The sequence below is a fragment of the Bactrocera latifrons genome, unplaced genomic scaffold (genome assembly GCF_001853355.1).
Source record: "Bactrocera latifrons isolate USDA-ARS-PBARC rearing strain unplaced genomic scaffold, ASM185335v1 scaffold_122, whole genome shotgun sequence".
NCBI classification, from domain to species: Eukaryota; Metazoa; Arthropoda; class Insecta; order Diptera; family Tephritidae; genus Bactrocera; species Bactrocera latifrons.
The window spans coordinates 924,450-940,600 of record NW_017534653.1 but is presented as its reverse complement, the minus strand read 5'-3'; the positions used below and the strand labels follow the sequence as shown (position 1 = coordinate 940,600).

General features: G+C 35.5%; 4 protein-coding genes and 1 long non-coding RNA gene across 6 annotated transcripts; 2 read left to right on the top strand and 3 right to left on the bottom strand.

Moving 5' to 3' along the window:
• Positions 1 to 1,158: 1,158 nt before the first annotated feature.
• LOC108978453 (ankyrin-3) lies at positions 1,159 to 4,240 on the bottom strand. 2 transcript variants are annotated; one of them, XM_018948754.1, is made up of 7 exons: positions 4,101 to 4,240; positions 3,624 to 3,981; positions 3,130 to 3,549; positions 2,841 to 3,075; positions 2,572 to 2,725; positions 2,219 to 2,501; positions 1,159 to 2,157 (listed from the first exon to the last, which is right to left on the bottom strand). In XM_018948754.1, exons 2-7 carry the CDS (start codon positions 3,786 to 3,788, stop codon positions 1,315 to 1,317), a joined length of 2,100 nt encoding a protein of 699 aa, XP_018804299.1. In that variant the 5' UTR covers positions 3,789 to 3,981; positions 4,101 to 4,240; the 3' UTR covers positions 1,159 to 1,314. The 2 variants fall into 2 exon arrangements, with proteins under 2 accessions (XP_018804299.1, XP_018804298.1); XM_018948753.1 differs by having other exon boundaries at positions 4,115 to 4,240.
• Positions 4,241 to 4,371: 131 nt separating this feature from the next.
• Positions 4,372 to 5,050, top strand: LOC108978455. Its single transcript, XR_001994114.1, has 2 exons — positions 4,372 to 4,758; positions 4,820 to 5,050. It is a non-coding gene; the product is annotated as an uncharacterized LOC108978455 (long non-coding RNA).
• LOC108978454 lies at positions 5,031 to 7,630 on the bottom strand. Its single transcript, XM_018948755.1, has 8 exons — positions 7,263 to 7,630; positions 7,077 to 7,201; positions 6,867 to 6,998; positions 6,628 to 6,782; positions 6,169 to 6,528; positions 6,026 to 6,115; positions 5,809 to 5,963; positions 5,031 to 5,754 (listed from the first exon to the last, which is right to left on the bottom strand). The coding sequence occupies exons 1-8, from the start codon at positions 7,340 to 7,342 to the stop codon at positions 5,142 to 5,144; spliced, it is 1,710 nt and encodes a 569-aa protein (XP_018804300.1). The 5' UTR covers positions 7,343 to 7,630; the 3' UTR covers positions 5,031 to 5,141.
• A 654-nt stretch (positions 7,631 to 8,284) lies between these two features.
• Positions 8,285 to 9,656, top strand: LOC108978458 (probable malonyl-CoA-acyl carrier protein transacylase, mitochondrial). The gene is made up of 2 exons (XM_018948761.1): positions 8,285 to 9,337; positions 9,398 to 9,656. Exons 1-2 carry the CDS (start codon positions 8,324 to 8,326, stop codon positions 9,563 to 9,565), a joined length of 1,182 nt encoding a protein of 393 aa, XP_018804306.1. The 5' UTR covers positions 8,285 to 8,323; the 3' UTR covers positions 9,566 to 9,656.
• Positions 9,657 to 10,429: 773 nt separating this feature from the next.
• Positions 10,430 to 16,088, bottom strand: LOC108978475 (calcium homeostasis endoplasmic reticulum protein). The gene is made up of 13 exons (XM_018948794.1): positions 15,936 to 16,088; positions 15,613 to 15,783; positions 15,178 to 15,518; positions 14,050 to 14,212; positions 13,774 to 13,846; positions 13,236 to 13,310; positions 12,914 to 12,990; positions 12,630 to 12,828; positions 11,447 to 12,529; positions 11,194 to 11,361; positions 10,868 to 11,101; positions 10,626 to 10,797; positions 10,430 to 10,566 (listed from the first exon to the last, which is right to left on the bottom strand). The coding sequence occupies exons 1-13, from the start codon at positions 15,961 to 15,963 to the stop codon at positions 10,468 to 10,470; spliced, it is 2,883 nt and encodes a 960-aa protein (XP_018804339.1). The 5' UTR covers positions 15,964 to 16,088; the 3' UTR covers positions 10,430 to 10,467.
• Between the last annotated feature and the right edge of the window lie 63 nt (positions 16,089 to 16,151).

Below are 16,151 nucleotides of genomic sequence, written 5' to 3'. Positions count from 1 at the left end.
CAGTTTTCCCTTGCTGCAGGAGTCTACCCACATCCAAGTGCGACAACCGCCTCCCTCACTCCCAGGATCACTACGAACTCACGAAACTTACCGTGATAAAACCCCCTACTACAAAACGAACTGCAATGGACAAGCGAAATTTGACTGCGAGCAAGATCAAAGAAATAGTTGAATTTATGAGCCATTTCGATGTCTGTGGTCGAAGGAACCAAGCTAAACATCCGCTAAAAACTCCAGAGATGCGCAGGTTTCAACATTCTGTGTAAAAATCGATAGCGAGATAGTTGTGGTGACCTAACCTTCATTGTGCACTACTCCATGCAGTATCACCTTATTGTCTTCGACATCGACCACAGTGATATTACCCACGAATGTCCGGGTATAGATATCCGGTCAGGCGATGTCAAGCTCGAAATATTCAATATCTACATCCCAATAATCGCGATCGAGTGCTAACTGGGTCGTCTTTATAGAATTTATCGAAAGCACCTTCACCGACAATTTAGCAAGGTAATCGCTGCTGCCACTATTTGCTTTATACCGGCTTGAAGAATCGCGAAGCTCCGCCCTAATATCTGAGCCGAAGCAGCAGTTTTAGTTAATAAGAACGAAAATAATGCCATGCCGACAAAAGCCGCTATAATTATAATTATCCGGCATTATTTCAAATTATTAGAAATAAATAGGCATATGGGCTTCAATAACTTGTGAAAAATAAGGCATCCCATGGAATTTTCTCTCATAAATAGATTAGTCAGCAATTCGTCAACCAAATTTAATGTTTAATGGAATTGGCAGCTTTATTTTTATTTAACGGTGCTAATATTTATTAAATAAATTTTATATAATTTCATATATGAACAATAGTTTTATTAAATTGAATTTATTCGATACCTCCAAAAACATATGCATATGTACATGTTAATATATTTGATAATATATGCGCACATATGCATTATGAAATAATAATAAAACTTATCACAACTTTTTAGAACAGGTTCGACATATTAACTTATTTGTATATATGTATGTATGTGTGTATATTTTTGAACATTTGCTGATTATTCTCTTCAAAACGCAACCCTCGAAAAAATCTACATTTCACGCTCACATTAACTTTTAGGTACATTAAGCCTTAAATAATTATATTTTCTTTAACAACTAATATTTAGTCAATTGATTTGTGTAGATCGTTGCTGGAATAAATGATTGTTTTTTTGTAATGAAAAGGGGGGTAAGGGTATCAAGGGGGTATAGGGGAGTTGTATCGACTACTAATGCATTGCTGCACCACTCCATGGCGAACTGCACTTGTTATCTCTCGAACTGCAGCACATATTCTTTTAGTGGAACTGGTAAATTGAGGCGGTTGACATTCTGAGCAAGTTTGCGATTAACCGCCTCATAGATGGCAATACGAGCCATTTGCTTGAGACTACGCGGTTTACGATACAATGAAGTGATCAGAGATATCAATTGTTCGGTCTTTTTATTTGGCACCTGCGCCACGTAGAAATTGTGCAACGATTTAAGGCAATTATATAACGGTCCATGTTGCATTGTTAAGAAAAACAGGTGTATGATTCGTGTGAATGTCAGTGCTGGATCATTTAGTATGAATTCCTTTTTGGTTATCAAAATTATATAATAAAAAAGCAAGTAACGGGAGTGTGTACGAAACGAGTTGCGAAATGTGCCTTCTCCACCATTGTTTGTGCCGGCGCCTGCGCCATTGCTACTGCCACCAGTGCACAGCGTTTCACCAAAGCTGGCAATTTCGTTGGAAAATATTGCGCTGCCGGTTGTCGCCTGACTACTCAGTACGATGTTGGGATCAGCGCCATACTGTATTAGTGTAAGTGTTAATTCGTAGATACATTGCATGTCTGAGCAGTTGCGCACATTTTGTACCATATCGCATACGGCTTGCAGTATATGCGGATACGTTTGATTGCAATCAAGTCCATGTTGCAATAATAATAACAATATATTCTTAATAAAATCGAAGTTTGTTCGTTTTTGTGCATCACAATTAAGCGTAAAATTTTCACTAACAGTAAATACCAATACATGAAGTGGCGTCAAATTTGAGCGATATGAGCAATTCGGATTGGCCCCATATTGCAGTAAAATGCGAATGCAATTCAAATAACAAACCTGGAAAATAACGGCATTCAATTAATAGCTCATTGCTTCATTTCACTTAATATATACATACCTTCATTGAGTGGGTAAAATGATGCAGTTGATCCTTATTAATCAATGGAACAAGCAATACCATTATTGGTACTGAACCATCACGTCCCACAATATTTGGGTCGCCGTCTTCTTTGATCAGCATGTTAAGCAATTCAAAGCATACTTCCCAATCACGCACATGTCGAAATACACATGCCAATGCACTATTGCCCGTTTGGTTAATTGAACTCTTAGCACCGTTTTGTAATAGAAAACGAACCAGATGTAGCACATCCCATTTGCTCCACTTGTCGTAACCATAGCTTTTCAAAAACATACAAAATTTATATATATAGTTTAATAAATTCATGTATTTTAGGATGCAATAGTTACCGCGCTTCTTCTAAAGCATAGCGTACTATTAGCGCATGAAGTGGCGTATTCCCTAGAGAGTCCGGTTCATTGATGAGTTCTTTACATCCTCGCTCTAATAAAATTCTTAAGGTACTTAAGGTATCTTCAGCCGATTTGCGCGCTGCAAAAATAACTAAAAATAATAATAATTTATTTATATCTGATACTGAATAAGAATAATCTATTTTTGTCATTGCAAGATGATAGAATGCCTTAACTAACATTCCAAAAACACTTTCGTTACTTACCAACATGCAGGAGTGTCATTTGTTGGGTACAGGTGCGTACAGTTGTCACGGCACCATGTTGTATCAGAAGCTCCAAAAAACGTCCTTCATGCAACACAGCCTGATGAATGGGATAATATTCATCTTTAATTAAATTAATCTCTTCCGAACGTGTAATAACTAATTGCTGCACACAATTCCAAGCACCACGTTCACAAGCCAAATGTAGCAATGGCTTCTTAACCCGAAAGGGTACCTAAAACGAAATGATTCAGTGATGTTTTATTTTTGAAAAAGTTACCAAATTTACCCAAGGATCTTCCATTTTTTGTGCTAATATATTTAGTACATTAATTTGATCACCATCAATAGCATAGCAAACGGCGTTTTGTAACTTCGTATTTGCACGTTCGCATACATTTGGCGCAGTACCAACATCATCATAATTGCCATGGTACTTGCCACTTTCCTCACAGTTGTGTGAATGTACACCTGGAAAGCACATCCGTGAATCTGTATCGATTCGAGCCCCGTGCTTTAAAAGCAATTCGACGCACTCTTCATATCCTTTCAAACAGGCTATATGCAATGGCAGTGAACAAGGACTACGATTAACGTCTGGCCTATGTCGATGTAGCAACCACTTGGTGAGGTCGATGTGATTAAGACCCACACTTCGTTGAAGTATGTTATAACCGCAATCATCATGTATTACAAGAATGTTTTCATTCTAAATAATATGATCCAAATATGCACATTATCAAATAATATTATAACTTAAGAAAAATATTAATTAATTCACACCTTCGGAATTTGCAACAGAAGACTTTCCAATGTTTGGATAGACACCTTCGGATTGGCCCGTAAAATTTCAAAGAGCGTTTGAATACGTGCCTCGGTAGCCTTGGATACTTTATGGCCGTCGCGATGTGAAAGCAATGCTGACCCTGATCGAAACACCTGACCCATCTTTTTTCAATGCAAACCAAGCAAGTACACAAATGTTAAAACAAGGCCAGCTTTTGTTTAATGTACGACGATAAAGGCCAAGTGAGAGCACGTTTAAGGATAATGGGATGAAATTTGTTTAAACAACATACGTGCCAACTACTTCATTTTTACCAATATTAACGTAAATGATTTCAAGAAAATAAGCTGAATCCTGCAAATATAGAACGATATTGTATTTATTGTGAGTGGTTACGCCTTTGCTATTAGGAACTGATGTGAGGAAATAGGGTTTGAGAAATTTCTATTTGGTTGGCTTTATAAAGAATTTACACTTGTCTGTTTACTTTCGTTTATCTTGTATTTTAACTAGTTTTATCAAAAAACACTAAATTTCATGATGTTATTTAATTTTATTATTAGAATCGAAACATTTTGCAGCAAATCAAACACTTTTTCACGCAATACACACTTTTGACGCAAATAAATTCAGTGTTGCCAAACTACAATTATAGAATGCTTGTTGAAAACAAACTATAAATAGCGAAATTGAATAATACAACAAATGTTAAAAAGAATGACAATATAAAAACATAAACCAAAACAAGTTTGAACTCTAATAATTTTGAATCGAAAGTGGATTCAGCAATCAATTTAAATGTTAACCGATTTTAACGTTACAACAACCTAGATAGATTGTAGATATTAATCGAAAATAATTAGCGTAGAGAAGAACATGTTGTTGTTGTTGTAGCGGCAGAATTTTGCCGAGTTGACAGTCCTTTGCCGGATAAAAATCCGGGTCCGTTCCGGTTACGTAGACCCGAATGTCCCGTGGAGAAGAACGACACACAACAACGTTGGCTCCTTTCGGTGAGCAACAGAAATACCAACTCTTCAGGAAGAGGCAGACGCCGAAGTGGCGCAATGCCGAGTACAAATGTTCGCACAAATCTACCAACGGTTGACAGCCAGCCGTTACCACAACCTGGTAGATATTTGTCTAAAGCTCAGAGAATTAAAACATACTAAAACTTTGTCGACTCCCAAAGCTATCTCTTCGGGGAGTAACCGAAATACCAACTCTTCAGGATGAAGCAGACGCCGAGGTGGCGCAATGCCGAGAACTAATAGATATTTGTCGAAAGTATATAGCGTAGAGAAAACGACCCACTGCATGATGAAGCATATTTCCCCTCTTCAGCATGTCAGAAATAAACGTTATTATGTTTTTTAACTTAAACATATAAATAATAAATTAGATTAAAATGTCGTAATATACTATATATATTTGTCCAATAATTTTAATAGATCAGTTCACAATTTTTTTTCTAGTCTTCCAAAAACGATTGTGCACAATACATTAAAAACACGTTATAGAGCACATTCATAATAATAGCCCTTACAAATCTTGCAACTTATAGATTTATTATTGTCATCAATTGGATTCAAAGAATAAAAGTATTTCTCAAGTTCGCTAAGAATTTCGACTTGCCTATTTTCGAGGAAGTCATATGTAAGATTAGAATATTTTGTGACGCACAACATAAACATTTCATATAGCACCTTCTCAGTGGGTATAAATGTACGAAGGATATCATTAATGGTATCACCGAATTCGTCCATAAATGTTCGTGCCAAATTCATCAACAGGTAAAAGCTTCTTTCGCACATAAAATTCGCCATTGTGTCTAGTAGATCAATGAAACTATTTGAATCTAATATGTTGCGAACAAATTTAAAGCCAGCTGCAGCGAGGAGTTGTATGGGATTTAATTCACTATCCAAAGTATAGTTAATTAACAGTGGGAGTTCACTAATAGCATTACCAACCACCGTCCCTGCTGTAGCTTGTGCTAATAATGTACCAATTTGTTGTATAAAAGCCTCTCTTGATGGTATATTATTTACAACCCGAATAAGATCCATTTTATTAAATTTTTTGCCCATTCTCATGCACTCACTTGAAATTTTATCATATGAATTTCTAGAAATTTAAACATAATTAATAAATTACCACCTACTGATTTTATTCGCTCACCTGGTCTGCTTTTGAATTGCTCTTCGAAGCGATGCACTGCCGCCTCGAGTTGGAATTTTCGTAACAAGTGCTAGATTATTAATTGAATGTGTAAAAACCAACAACGACGACGCAAGCTGTAAAATATCTAAGCTGCTTGGCCCATCGTCATAGCTCTGCCAAGAATAAGTTAAATTATGTCATTAAATATCGAATACAATTTTATTAAATTCCTTACCAAATACAAATCATAAACAGTATTTACTATGTCAGAGCCAGAGAGTACAAGCGATGTTACATTTACTCCACCAACTGCTACCTTTGCCATCTTAAATCAATACAAATTATATATATTCACATATCTAAGTATTATATACATACCAATGGTACACCTTTACCAGCCGAATTGGCATAAGCTAGCGCATTCATAGCACCAGTTGCTCCCAGACCAGCGACGCCGCCGGCTACTCCTAACCACTTACTCCTAGCTTCCCGATCGGCAAGTGATGTGGACTGACCATGCTTATGGCGATCTTTTAAAAACGTTGCCGACCGCACGGCTGTATAAGCACTCGTTGTTAATGAAACTGCTGTTGCAGCTAACATGACAGGTGCCGCTATCGGCATGACCATTGAGAGAGCAATTGGGGCTGTTCCTGATATTAATCCACCCACACCTATTGCTGTCTCAAGCTTTCTCATAGAAGTTGAATTAGGTGTTGGGCATATTTCTAGGTCGACCTATGGTTGAAAAAGTTCGGTTTTCATTCCAGTTTTTATGTATTTAGTAATTAATCTTGTATACAGGTATGAGATGCATGTTGCGGTATATATAATTACCTCATCATTTTCATTTAAAGTATAAACTCCATTTGATGGAGCTATCATGGTTCCACTAGGAAGTATATTATTTTTTAAATACTGCTGCCAATTCTGATAGATTCGAGAGTGTTCATCAATAAATATCATACAACAGCCAGAACTATTATTTAAAGCTAAAAAAAATCATCCTCATATTATATTCGGCTGCGTTTTAGAATACATTTATTTCTCATTCAAACATATCATTTACCACTTACATAAGCATTTGCGAGTTCGTACGACGGGATGAAAGGAAAAGTTTATCGAGTGTTTAGCAACTTCGTGATCTCTCTCTTCAGTAACCATTACATAAATAATAGATGAGAGCAGGACACGATTAGTATGCTTACCTAAAAATAGCAAAGGATGAAACAAACTTTACCAAAACCAGCAGAAAACTAAATTTTTCATAAACAATTTATAATTACGTTGTGACCAAACATTTTGAAATAAATTTTTGCGCGCTTTTTGTATTTCATTTTGACGTTGATCATCATCAGGTAAAATGCTTTTGATCTTTTCCCTTAAAATATCTGATTGTTCACTAGATAGGCTACAATAATTAATTTTTGAAAATTAATCAGGTAAATGTATTCAAAGCATGTATTACTTACGAATCCCAAACAATTTCCATACCATGACCACTATTTCGAGCCAAGTCATTTTGTACCTCAAATATCGTGCGATGTATCATTTTTAGTAAAGTAAGTATATATTTTATATTTAGAAGTTATTGCAATTAATTTGCACAAAACACAACTCAAAACAGTACAAAAAGGACAATTCACCAAATATAAAATAAATAACTCTCGATCTCTATAGTAACCAAGCAGTTATTGCAATGACAACAAGCATCTTTTATATATTTCTTCAAATTTACACATACATTCCTCATAAATTTTTCAGAAGTTTTCTTAACGATCCGTTAATCATGAATATATAGAAAATTCTCAACTTTGGAATATTGAAAGAAAAATATCTGTATTTCCCCTTCAAATAGAGATTATAGATCAAACTAATTAGGGTTGCATTCGAAAAGATCATAAACTGGGTGGAACTATCGATATAACTTTTTTCGATCACAACAACATCTTCTATATTTTATTATTAGTCCTTTGTGACAGAAGTTGAGTCTCTGAATATTTTGTTGACTCAGCATAATTAGGGAAATTAAACCCTGGAATAATATAGTTTAAAACCAAGATGAATTACTTGACAGCGATACCAAAGATTTACGTTAAAGATTGTATGGGTTCCCTAAGACGGAAATAAAAATCTAACCGATACTCTTGTATACATAAAATATTTTTCTGCACATACGATTTACAGGTGGATAGCATTAAAAAAGTAGTAAACTAAGTTTAGTATATGATTATCAACTATATAAATTTTTGTATGAAGAAATAGGAAAAATTAATTATAATGATCATATAATAAAATATAATAAAATTTGTTCTTTCTGGCGATGTTGCTAGCATTTTAAACAAAACGATATAACAGTGAACTTGTACGCGATTATTTGGAATTTTGAATTTCCAATGAGCAACATTAAATGACAGTGTCCCAATAGTTAGCAACAAATGTTTCTATGTGTAAGCCCAGCCTTATAACACTGATTTTGGCTATCAGCTGTTTTTTGGCCGGTCTATTATCACAGTTAAACATTGCAAAAGAAATGCTGCTTCAACGGGGTATTTTAACAAAATGGGCTATAAAAGCTCCAATCAAAAGTATTCTTGAAAGGGTTCAATTACGCCTTATAAGCCAGAATGCCGAGGATAATAATCCCGATACAATTCCGCAAACATCCGCAAGAGATTCGCCACCATCAAATTTACAAAAGAGATCACAAATGCATTTGGTAAATGCTTTGGAAAATGATGTAAACGAACGGCGTGCAATTGACCCAAAAGAAACGTCTATTATATTATTTCCTGGACAGGGAGCACAATACGTTGGTATGGCAGCGCAACTAATGCGATTTCCCTCAGCGCGATCTATATTCGAATTAGCAAATGAAGTATTGGGTTATGATTTACTCAAAGTGTGCCTTGAAGGTCCACGCGAAAAACTTAATCGTACTGAACATGCTCAACTGGCTGTGATGGTATCCTCATTGGCCGCATTGGAGCAATTACGCGAAGAGAGACCGCGTGCTATTGAGAATTGTGTAGCAACAGCGGGATTTAGTCTAGGGGAGATTACTGCATTAGTGTTTGCTGGCGCATTACCATTCGACAAAGCGTTGCGATTAGTACAAGTACGCGCTAACGCAATGCAAGCGGCGTGCGATGCTGTGCCCAGCGGAATGGCGCTAATATTGTACGGACCCGACACACAGCTTGGAACTATTTGCACACAAGCTCAACAATGGTGCTTGGAACGTGGCATAGAAGCTCCGTATTGCGGCATAGCAAATTATATGTATCCACATTGCAAGGTACTAGCTGGACATATGGACGCATTGCAATATATTGAAGTAAATGCGAAGGCTCTAAAAATAAAACGAATGAAACGTCTACAAGTAAATGGTGCTTTCCATACGCCGATTATGCAATCCGCCGTTGAACCCTTTGAAAAGGCACTAAAAAACATTTTTATAAAGGAACCACTAATTCGAGTGTTTTCAAATGTGGACGGCAAACCCTACCGAAATGCGACGCATATATTACGTCAACTACCAAAACAAGTGAGTAGTGATAAACGAAAACCACAATTTTAGAAATTGATAAACCTGTCGACTTTTCAGATTGTAAAGCCAGTAAAATGGGAACAAACGATGCATTTAATGTATGAGCGTCGGCAAGGAGTTGATTTCCCTCGAACATTTGAGTGCGGACCAGGCAAAGGATTGAAACAAATACTCGATAAAGTTAATGCGAAGGCCGCGAATACTGCATTCAATGTTGAAGCGTAGTAGCTAAAAAAAACTTATTTAAATATGAGTGAAATTTTACTTTTAGGCGGTTGTTTGCAATAAAACGTTAAAGTTGTTTATAGTAAGATAATCTATTTCGTTTTCTTTACTTAAACCTTATAAACGGACACGTTGCTTATAATAAAGTAAATTATAAAATAGCTAAAGCCCGATCTAAATGAGTTAATAGTTTTTGTTTTTGTGACCTAAAATACCTCTTTTAGAAAATTTGGGGGTTATACTCGATTTATCAAAAAAACGTTAAGACGTTTGAGGTGTAAGGTTTAGATAAGTTGTCATCGAGGTCATCCAACGGTTGATCTAGAAAACGAGCCGTTTCGACCAGGTCGAACCATAGGGAAGGGTGTTACGATGTTTAGGGTTAAATTCATGCGGGGACTTGTTGCATGCTGGACATATGTTTGATATGTTCGGGTCGATTTTGGATAAGTAGATGTTTAGCCTGCTCCAGTATCCAGACCGATACTACACAAAGGTCACTTTCTACCACTACTTTCTCGCGGCAACTTGAACTCGTCGCCTGACCAATTCCGACAACAGCCGGTTCTACGTTAACAGAATTTACCTGGATTTTATCCGATAAAGGACTGTTTTTTTTTTTTGGCGATTTAACGCTGATTGGATCGGTGAGTTTAAGATCTCCTCGTTTCTCCGCCGTTTTCATCTGGATGATACAAATTTCGTGGTAATCATTATACACTGTGTTCAGGGTATACAAATTAAATAGAGCTATCGAACATAGATTATTTTTCAAGAATAAATCTGAAGACACTGTTATAATAATTGAACTTTATTTATATTTTTAGCCTTTTAATTTATATATAAAAAAAAAAAAAAAAAATTTGAAAAAATAACAAAAAAAAAAAAAAAAAAAAAAAGATTTAACTTTTGTCATCTCGTGCTCGCATCCTATGCACAAAAGCTGCACCCTTGTTTTTGCGAAAATTTTCAAAGGGATCATTCATATTAATTCCAACACCCTACAAAAAAGATCAGTAACTAGCGGCATTGTGGAAGTGATTTGCTCCATTTTTATTACCTTAAACATGTCTTTTCTATCGCGCACTTCACCTCCTGAGATGGGTTGTTCAATACCCTGTTGCTTCGAGCCAAGGCCAGTACCTGAGCCAGCCCAACCCATTTTCTTTAGCATTTGATGCCCCTTATTCGTTTCTTCGATAAATTCATTGGGTTTCGGAAAATTTCCACCACTGTGAAAATTATAATTATTTTATAATTTTTAAGCTTATTCATATTTGATAGAAGTTTTGGTTTACTTACAAGAAACTTGGCGGTGTAACAGACCGCTCACGTCGTGGATTGGCACGTTCTGGTCTATTTTCACGGCTACTGCTAGAAGAATCGCGTTCTCGATCATTTCGTTCTCGTTGTGGTGAACGTCTTGGTGATCGGCTACGTTGGCTATAACGATTATTGCGCCGATTGGAGGATGAACGAGCTGGAGGTGGTGATCGATATGGTGAGCGTGACTTAGACCGGCTGCGACTTTTGGAACTATAAATTAACATACATACATATATGTTAATAGAGGAAAATTACCGCTTTATATGTAACGAAATTGTTATCACTTTAGCATATTTACTTACCGATAGCAACGTTTATTGAGTTTTTTCGATTTTGGCTTTTCCAAAACAATCGGCGAGGGTGAGCGTGTTTTCTCGCGTTCACCCTTTTGTATTTCCTCCTCCTTCTGCTTTTTCGCCACATTTTTCACCTTATAGTACTCGTACAGTCCCAGCTTTTCCCAGCCTTCACTGTTTTAAAACAAAAGGTGTATATATAGAACATATAATTTAAACTATACATATACATATGTGAAAAATAAGAATGAATGCATACGTATCACGTGGTCGATCATGCGTCGGTGGCGCGTAAAATGCCGCTAATGCGTTAGTTAGCCGCTCACTTTGAGGCGCAGGTGGTGGCAAGCGAATATCCGCGGGATCAAGCGGCTTGTAGTTATAATCATCTAGACGTATCAATGGTACCATCAATCCAGCAGGCAAATCGTAGTAAGGCGCTGATGGTTTCGTTTCCTCTGCTTCAGTTTGTGGCGTCATAACGGCCATTTGTCCAGTTGTGACTTCTTCATTGTCTAGCATATGTTGTGGCGGCATTTGTGCTTGCGTCAATGGTGGCACATTTGTCGACAAATCTGTATGTGCTAGATGCTGTACGGTTCCCTCTACATTTTGCTGAGAATTTTGTAATTGTTGGTTTTGTTGTTTTAAAACTAATTGTATGGCAGCATTGAGTGCCAGCACGTCTATGTTGGAACCTGCGGCTTTAAGATTAGCTCCATCGATATTGCCAGCGCCTACACCGCTGCTATTATTGCCAGTATGCGGAATGTTGTTTATTTGAGCAAATGGTTGTTGTAAACCTAGTGGCAATGGATTGACGGCGGCATTAGCTCCACCAGAAAAACCTGGAGGCGGTTTTGACAGGTCCGGTATGAAGAAATTCCCCGCACTGTTTGGCTGAGTCATGTTATCTAGCGTGAAATTATTTTGCTGTGGACCACTTGTTTGTCCATAATTTATGTTGTTATCATATTTTTGCTTTTGTGGTTGTTGTTGTTGTTGATAGTGATGATTTCTGTTGGCATTGCCAAAATCAACGGGCCCTCCACCAACACCACCACCACTATAATTACTGTCATCAACACCCGGCGGTTTCATAATTTCGTCATCATCTGGCATAGAAACCTTTTGCGCCATTAGTGGAGGAATCTTCGGAATAACTGGCTGTTGTTGTTGTTGCTGTTGCTGCGGAGGTAATGATGCGGCTGCGGGCAAAATCGCAGCTGCATTCGGCAATACAGACGCCAACATTTGTTGTTCTAACTGTTGCTTTTGTTGCTCCAATTGTGTGATTTGTTGTGTTGCATGCTGAATGAAGATTTGATGCTGTTTCTGGTAGCTAAATTGATTGTGGGTTTGACGAGGCGACAAAAAATGCAATTTAATCTTATTTATAATGGAGTATACTATATGTCAAAATAAGTGTAAATTTTACATACTTTTCTAGTGTGGCCTTTGTGCTTTGCGCAAATTTTGTGACGATATCTTGATGCATATTCTGCAAATTCGTTTTGTATTCCTGCATTGAAGAATCGGGCGATTGCAGCTTCGATATAACGCATGCATCGAAAAATTTTGCTTTTGACTCCCAAAGTGATAAAAGTTTAGTGAGTTTGGCACGCTGATCTGCGTTTGCGACTTTAAAGAAATAAAATAATTTTTTTCATTTTCATTTACTATAGAATAGCGCATATATTTTTATAAATTATTTGGTGCAACTTACTTAAATCTGCACTGCAAAACATCGGTATAACCACATTTTCCAAATTGTTCTTCAGATCATGAGAATTCTTGCGTACGCTGCAAAACCGAAATATTATTTTAGATGCAAATCAGTTAAAGATGCATAAATTGGCTGAATTAATTTTTTTTTAATGTGTGATTTATATTTTATGAATTGACTTCTATTAAATTAATTTTTGGACATAAATAAATTTACTAACGGATTTTCATTTTTAAGCCAATTTTATTGTTTTACCAATTTTGGTTTTGTATTTTATTTCAATTAAAAGTATTAAGTAAAGAAATATGTTGGCCCAACTTACCAGTGATGGAGTATATCATTTACTAAATATATAAGATGCAATTTTTGTTGAAACGTTGAACCATTGACCAAAGCCCTAAAAATAAATTCACAAAGATATTTTCCGTGTCTCTTGCCCACTGTAAATTTATTGTTCTCTATAAAGTCTAATTTTTACGCGAAATATTCGTTCTACTTCAATTTGCAAATTTGTTTTCGTTTTTTTTATTTTATTTTTTAATTAGGAAAGAGGCTTTTTAAGTCTACACAAAAGTAAGTATTTCAGAGTGTACATTTCAATCGAAAAATGTATTCCCTGCAATACTGACCATTGGAAATATAGTTTAAATATCTAGCTTTCTTTCGCTTCTTTGCGTATTCAATTAAACGAGTGAGGGAGCAAGAAATTAAATAAATAAATTTATATTCAAAAGAAAGTTAATATGGGTCAGGCAAAATGTCGCTCCTATTGCATATCTTGGTCACCTCGAGTGGAAGAGAAATTTTGGTTATGAGTTAATAAATTAGTTAAATAAAGTAATTGATTAACTGACGCATACTTTTTTAAAAGATATTGTAAAACAACATTGCTTTTTGCGCTGTCGGATGAATGCTGTAATATCCAGTTTTTGCCTAAAATTGCAATACCAAAAATGTTACTTTATATTGTTAACATTTTTGCAAGTTTTAAAGAGTATTACATATAATAACATAAGGACTAACTATTTTTTATAAAAAACTATATTTTACTTCTATATTTTTTTTTCTTAATAGTTAATACGAGCTCAAGAATTTTACAAACTATTCAACGTCTTTATGGATTTGCGCATATTTACCTGCAGAGATGCTATCCTTGGTACAGGACTCAATAATTGGCTGCAGTATACCATCGAATTCTCGCAACGCTATGCTATTCTCCTCGGCCTGTTTTTCCAAATGCGTATTTTGCGCCGTTTCAATGGCCTCATCGACTTGCTTAGATTGTTGTGCCATCATTGCCTAAAGTTTTTAGTATTTTTTTGAACGTAGTGCAAAGACGAAGGATTGAGCGAATTCGAACCACAACAATTTCAAGGCGAAATAGGTTTTGTTTGTTTTTTTGTTTTGAGGTTTGTTTGTGTCATATGGAGGTTTTAAAAATATATAAGTAAAGCAAACATTTAAATATAGGCTTGAAGGCGTAATAAATGTACATATGTGCATTTGCATATTAATTATCATTCATACTATAGTATGTAAAAAATAACTTAATATCTATTGTTTTCAAAAAAAAAAAAAAAACACGTTATAATTTTGTAAGCGCAAATTAGAATGCAAGGGTTATATAAATATACACCTGAAAATTGTAGCAGATGCCAAACAAATGCTTATTGAAAGCCCATTTAAATGAATCAAATCGCAACTAATTTCCCACGAAGTTAAAAGCTTTCTATGTTAAAGGTATATTTCGAAATATACACAAATATTTATATATATATCTATAGCGGCCCAAGGAAAAGTAAACACAATTGTAGTAAAACTTAGTTAAAACACCAAAGTTTAATTATTAAAATTCCAAAGATTATAAATAAACGTTAACACTACATGTGTCCGTCGTAGTCGTACTGATTACAGCTACCGCACTTTTTGGTACTTTTTTATTTATTTTTCCTCAAATAGTTAGCTGAAAGTTAAAAAATTGTTTTGTGGTATATTAGGAATAATTAACGTTATAAAATACATTGTACTCACTTTTCGATTTTTTTTAATCACTATTCACTATAAATAATTAGGTGTCAACTGCTATAAGCATGATCAAATAACTCCAATAACATCAAAAATATTTTTTTTTTTTTCAAAAACGCGTAAAATACCAAATCTATAGAATTTCATATTCATCGCTGCTTCTAATGTTGAGCTTTAGCTTACAAAGACTTTTCCCCAAAAAAAATAAATTATAAACAATTTATTTAAGTAAGAATTACCGAATGTTGTGCGGAGAGATTCGACTCGGACTGATGAATTTGTTCCCGTAAAGTGTTTTGTTGCATATTAATAGCTTCTATTTGCCCCGTTATATTTAGTGCTATGCTCGCACTATTTGCCGAAGTTGGTGGAGGTTGTTGTAAGTTCATACTAAAATTATTTCCCTCATGTGAATTTTGAGTTAATCCCGATGTTTGTGCCATGTGCATTTGATTTGGCGGACCTTGTGTGAAATGATGAGGCAGAGCTGGCGATAGTGTTTGTTGATTTTGATTATGCGGCATATGATGAACTGAAGTATGTTGAGAGGATTGTGGCAGTCCGCTTTGTTGCTTCAAAACTGCAATTTGATAAAAATTTTACATTTGTATAATATTTAGCTTAATAAAGTGTATTATTAGAAAAATAACTGAAAATACACCGAGGTGGCTTACACGCTTGTTCTGCGACCACTCTATATTGGTAATAACCAGCGTATTCGCCTCCATAAAGAAAATCAAATTTTGGATTGCCGTGCTGCTTTTGTTTGGTGATCATTTCAAATTCGGGCCCATTTCGTGCAACAAATTCTGCCAATTTGTCGATTATGTTGCGAAGACTGGAATCTGTGTAAACAAAATTTTCTTGTAATAAAATTTGCATATTCCAATGTATTTTAGTTTTTAATGAACCCTATAGGTGGTTTAAATGGGGTTATGCTGTGGTCACGAACTCGCGGTACACAAAGTACATTGCTAATATCACTAATTATGCTTACCTCTTGGTGGAGGTGGTACATCCATCATTATGGATTCTTAATTATATATTTTAACTTTGTATTAGATATAATTCACTTTTACTGAATATCTTTTATAGTTCTCATGTTCACAAAAATTTTTCATTTGACGCCATGTTCGGCAACATTTGCATTATTTTTTTTATCGAATCGGAACAAAATGAAAAGGAAACAATTGCATGTAATTGAACAAAGGGT